Raw genomic sequence first — 5,927 nt, forward strand, 5'->3', positions numbered from 1 at the left:
GATCGATTGCAAATCATCACAGACCTACCAAGGAAATTATGTCAAATTATAACTTTCAAATTTAATGTTGGGTATTAATAATTTATGGATTACCTGGCTTATTCAAGACTTATTCATGGCGGATGGCTAAATGGGACCTTATATTTAACACCTGCGCGGCTGGGCCCTCCTAATCGCACATGATTTTCAGCTTTATAATTAATTATTTTAAGAATTGCAATTCCAGCGCTACGAGGTTCCTGTATCATACCTTCCGGCATCTTACATTTACTATTCATTCTGTGACGGTTGATGATGGCCGTCTTCATTTGGACCCGCTGACGTGAAGTTGCTTTCTGTCAATTCCGGTGTGCCGTGATTCCGGTCTTCGGCTCGAAATCGATGATAAAATCATAAATGTTAACGGCAAAAAGCGCCAAGAGTTAAGGACGGTTATACGGTCTAATGCCTTCCACGAATCCTACGCGGCTTCGCTCTGTTTACGACACGAAGCTTCTATATCTCGATTCCCACCCAACACGGTTCCCTTTCCGTTTGCTTCGACCCAAAGCCTCGTCGTCGTCGACTCTAAAAAGCCCAAATTCACCCATTCCTTCTCTACATCAACAACCCAACCAGACACAAAATGGATTCTCAAAACCCTGGCAACAAGAATAGCTCTTTCTATCCCCAAGTCATCGAATCAAACCCAGAAACTGCATCTCCCTTCGTTTCTATCCCCAAATCTTCTTCTTCTTCTTCTTCTTCTTCTTCTTCTATGTATCCTGTGATCGATTCGTCCGACCGGTTGAAGGACTCGAAGCCCTCTTCCTCTTCTTCCCTCTATCCCTCCATCGACATGAACGATCTCGTCGACAATCTATTCCCGGACAAGGACGATGTCGCCCATTCTCATACTGCGTCTGCTCCCATCCAATCTTTCGAAGAGGTGCTCATCAAGATTTCCGGTGCCATTGTACATCTCATCGACAGGCAATACAGTGTTGAGCTCGCTTGCGGTGACCTGACAATCGTTCGCCTCCGGCAGGGGGAAAGCGTCGTCGCCGTTCTTGTTCGTGTCGACAACGACATCCAATGGCCTCTTGCCAAGGACGAGGCTGTCGTCAGGCTCGATGAATCCCACTACTTCTTCACTCTCCGCCTTCCCGCGGATGAAGGGTGTGACTCCGGCCATGAAGAAACCAAAGCCGGCGATGGTTCGGAGAATTTGATAAACTACGGTCTGACTTTCGCATCCAAGGGGCAGGAGAACTTACTCAAGGAGCTGGATGGGATTTTGGAACACTATAGTAATTTCTCTGTGCAGAAGGTCTCAGGGAAGGGGAAGTCAGAAGTCTTGGACGGTTCGGTAGCGGAGGGCATCTCTCCGTCCGAGTTAAAATCGGAGGAGAAGAAGGAGATGATGGAGGAAAGATCCGCGGCTTATTGGACTACATTGGCTCCAAATGTGGAGGATTACAGTGGGTCGGTTGCGAGGGCCATTGCAGTTGGGTCGGGGCAGTTGATATGGGGAATTCTGTGGTGCGGTGATGTTACGGTCGATAGGTTGAAATGGGGAAATGAGTTCTTAAAGAAGAGGATGGAACCCGGTTCCAATGCAGAGATTAGTCCCGAAGCTATGAAGAGAATACAAAGGTTTGCTTTTAATGTATTGAACTACTGTTTGTTTATCTAATGTATTGATGCTTGATAGCCTCCTCTGTGACTCTGTCTCGCTAACGCACAAATGCACTCACCTTTTTACCCCACCCCATGTACACGCATTTTGATTTAGTTGTTCTTTCGGGTTGTGTTTCAACATTTTATTGTCAAGTTGTTTATCTTTTAATTGAGTTTATGTGAATTGACTCTGGCTGGAAAATGTTGGGGATGTTCAGTATTCATTTGCTTTTTTTTTGGGTATCTTGGTATGTTTATTTTGAATCAAGTAATGCGCATAATCTTATGGGTTGACAATCTGTGCAGAGTTAAACGTCTATCAAAGATGTCTGAGAAAGTAGCAAGTGGTGTCCTTTCTGGGGTGGTGAAGGTTTCTGGGTTCTTTACAAGTTCAATCGCAAATTCAAAAGTGGGGAAGAAATTTTTCGGGCTCTTGCCAGGGGAAATTGTTCTTGCCTCCCTTGACGGATTTAGTATGTTGCTCCTTTCACTCTTCTGACTTTTTTCTTTTTCTTATTTGGAATGGAATGTTTGTTGGGAAATGATGTCACATGATACAATAGAGCTTTGGGCGAGAATCTGCAATCAATAAAGTTGAAGAATCTCTGAAGAAACCTTCTCTGAGATTGTAGCAGACCGGACTGAGAGAGAGAGGGAGAAAGTGGATTTTGAAAATGTGTGTTTTTGAAGTTTGATTCATGCTCCTTAAATAGTTTATGAAGAGGTATGAAGAAAATGTAGGTGTTGATGGTTCAGAGAAGGCACATTGAACAGTCACAATTTCAAACATTGTGACTGTTTAAAAGGTAATTAACAGTTAATGACTGTTAACTTTGAATTGTGCCTCTTGACCACACCTGATCGAATGGTGACCGTTGATCTCATCAATGGTGATCAACGGTCAGTATCGCACCAAAACCAAAGCTGTCACGCGAAGTGCGAGCAAAGTGCACTTCTAAAACGCTTCATTGCGCCGCACACACGTGCACACACACGTATGCGTGCATTGTGCAGTATCAAACCCCCATACTCTCTTCTACTATTTTTAAAGAGTGTAAATCAGCTCATATTAAAATACTGAAAACAAAGCTTATAATTTTCTAATATGGGACAAGTTCAAAACTGGGTTTTATAAGAGAAAAGCTAATTTTTCAATCAAGTGTGCAGGTGCAATTTATCATGTAATTGACCAATCAAACCCATTGAATTTAATATCTTATGAGATCAAAATCCAACAATGTTATTATGCAAATCAATACGACTGTTCAGTACGTAATTCCTCATTTTGCAACCTCTGAACTACTTACGAAACGATGCTTGCATTCTGTCAACTTGTATTGTAATTTTTCCTACTTCGTAAAAACTAGATAGGCCCAACCTCTGAACTGCTAGTTTTACATTATTATTTTTGTCAAAACTAGATAGGCCCAATGTGCTACTTATTTAATTTTTATGTCTGCAATCGACTGATAAAAATTAAGAACAGTTGTGGTTGCAATTGACTAATTATTTTTCATCATCTTCTTGAATGCATAGATTCTATGGATGCCATCATTTGCACTTCTGTTTTCATTGATAGAGTGGGAGTGTTAGGTGGAAGTACTGACTCTTTTATCTCTGTGTCTGCGTTGCAATGGTTGGAGGGTTACTTTGTCTTGGATTTCCATAACAGTGTACAACATTCAGTTGGTTCTATATATCACCATTGTTTTTTGATCGGAAAAAACATTAACCCCCACCCTCTTTTTGTGAGATGGCATTCATGATGAGAATTCACATTTTCAGTATTATGTGCTATCAAGTATCATAGTGAGACAAAATTTCTAAAGAAGCGACAACAAAGAGGATACACTGAAAAGAGGTTTGTTGTTGGGAAGAATGGGCGGCAGAGCAGTCTAATTTGGTGAAGTTGATTCTTTTTTTTTTTTGAGAACTGATCACTGAAACATGAGTGAGAGGTCCGAGGTCTGACATGTTTACAGGGTTTAGGATCCTATTAGGATCAAAGCGTCCTCTGTCTTTGTTTTGATGCGTCTGTTTTTGCCAACTGAGTTATGTGGTGGTTTGACACGTTCGCCAAGTGCAAATTCTTGGAATTATACTTGGCTAAATCTTTTGATCTGCCAACAGGTAAGGTCTGTGATGCTGTCGAGGTAGCTGGAAAGAATGTAATGTCGACGTCATCTGTTGTTACAACTGACCTTGTTTCACATAGGTAAGTCTTGTGGTTGGCTGTATCTGAGAAGTATCATGTTTACCTAGGATTTTCTCATAAAAATGGTGGTGGTGGTTACAGGTATGGAGAAAAAGCAGCAGAGGCAACACATGAGGGACTTGGTGCAGCAGGACATGCTATTGGGACAGCCTGGGCGGTGTTCAAGATGCGCAAGGCACTCAACCCAAAGAATGTCATCAAACCATCCACCCTCGCTAAAGCCGCAGCTGCCGACGTGAAGGCTAAAAATTCAAATTAGCAGGCACATGGGACTTCTTGTTTGGTTGTGGCTGGTGGTGTATATATTAGAATGGAACACTGTCTTCTTAGTGTGGTTGTTGTTTGTAAGGTGTGCTCTACCTTCATTTCAGTGATTTTTCTCTGTTATTTATTTTGCCCTTAAACTGTGATTTTGTTTTCTTATTTCTTCTGTCCCGGCAAACTATTATCAATATCAATGACGAGTGGTAGGAAATCTTTTCCATTTTCTCGATTTGGGAGCCACTAGCTGTTAGGAGCCACTTTACTATCCTAAACTTTGGGTTACTGTTAAGTTAGTACCCGAATTTTCAAACGTGTTACTATATTTATCTATCTACCGTTAATTAATCGTTAGTTATCTGTTCAAAATGTCAAAATTGTCCTTCAAAAGAAGATATTGTCGTTAATTAATTGTTGGTTATCTGTTGAAAATATGAAAACTATCTTTTAAAAGAAGACACTATTTAATCTTTTACTTTGAGATTGAATCGGTTGAGGTGTTTGAGATTTTAGACTAATGAATTTATTATCTTTTACCTTTAAATCTGAAACACATTATTGTTTAGTTATTTCTTTGCTTTCAGTTATTGTTTCTTTTTATCATATTTCATGTTTTTTCTCTCTTTTTCTTTGAAGATAATCGATTCAGTCTCAAATAGGGCTGTTCACGGGTCGGGTTGGGTCGGTTTTTTGAGGTTTTTCCAACCAACCCGACCTGGTCGGGTTACCTGAGATGGAAACCGAAACCGACCCAGTGTTAAGCAAAACCAACCCGGTCAGTTTGAGTCGGTTTGGGTCGGTTTAGGTCGGTTTTGGCTATAAGTTCATCCATGCCCCCCATGGCCACCTAGTTTTCTGGAAATATATTTAAAACTGAAATATGTATTTTAGAAATATATATATACATACAATTATATTGGAATATATATTTTCTGAAAATATATATCTAACATATTTCATAATATATATTTTTTAGATATAGATATTGGAATATATATTTTCAGATATTTCAGTTTTTAGTTAAGTAGGAACTAAGTCGGTTTGGCAAGAAAACCGAAACCGATCTGAACCATCGGTTTATGAATTTATACAACCCGAAACTGACCAGTGCTGATGAAAACCCGGCCAACTCGGGTTGGTCGGTTTACAGGCAATAAAGTGGAATTCTCTTCCGGCTTCACAATTATATATATATATATATATATGAAATGATAGAGACCAACCAAGATGAAAACAGAACAATAGAGTGCTCTGTGGAGAGCGGAAGAAAACATTTTAGATAGAAAAGAAGTTGATCATTGAGGAAGTATCGCTGCAACTAGGGGTGTCAATTGAACTAGATTTGGTTCGATCCGATCCAGTCCAATGTGAGTCCATTATAAATGGAGCAGGTTCAATCCAATCCAATGAATGTTTTGGACCAATTTGGACTGGTCCAATTCAATGTCTTGGCCGTCCAATCTGTTCAAATTCGTTTTGATTTAGATTGGTTCCAACCCAATTTTGATTTGGATTGGACGGGGTCCAATCCAAAACCGGTCCATTGACACCCTTAGCTGCAACATGTCTCGTTCTCAAATTCGGAGGAACAGGAACAAGAAAAAACTCAAAAAATATGTGAGAACTGGGAAAGAGAGCAATTTAAAGAGGAGGATTTAGCAAAACGAAAATGTAGAGTAAGTGTATTTGGCTAGGTCTTAGCAGACAAAAAACTAAATGCCAAAGGCATCTTAGAACAAGCAAAAAACCTGCTAATGGTAGAGAGAGGTTGCAAGATATAGATGCTGAGGGG

The 5,927-nt window shown here is 40.2% G+C and overlaps 1 protein-coding gene across 1 annotated transcript; it reads left to right on the forward strand.

The window, feature by feature from the left end:
* Positions 1–228: 228 nt before the first annotated feature.
* Positions 229–4,365, forward strand: ERD7 (Senescence/dehydration-associated protein-like protein). Its single transcript, XM_088949979.1, has 4 exons — positions 229–1,635; positions 1,966–2,132; positions 3,790–3,874; positions 3,956–4,365. The coding sequence occupies exons 1-4, from the start codon at positions 626–628 to the stop codon at positions 4,131–4,133; spliced, it is 1,440 nt and encodes a 479-aa protein (XP_088806105.1). The 5' UTR covers positions 229–625; the 3' UTR covers positions 4,134–4,365.
* The last annotated feature ends 1,562 nt before the right edge of the window (positions 4,366–5,927 follow it).

This window comes from Nelumbo lutea, chromosome 6 (genome assembly GCF_056320005.1).
Source record: "Nelumbo lutea isolate HS-2025 chromosome 6, American lotus-T2T, whole genome shotgun sequence".
In the NCBI taxonomy this organism is placed as follows: Eukaryota; Viridiplantae; Streptophyta; class Magnoliopsida; order Proteales; family Nelumbonaceae; genus Nelumbo; species Nelumbo lutea.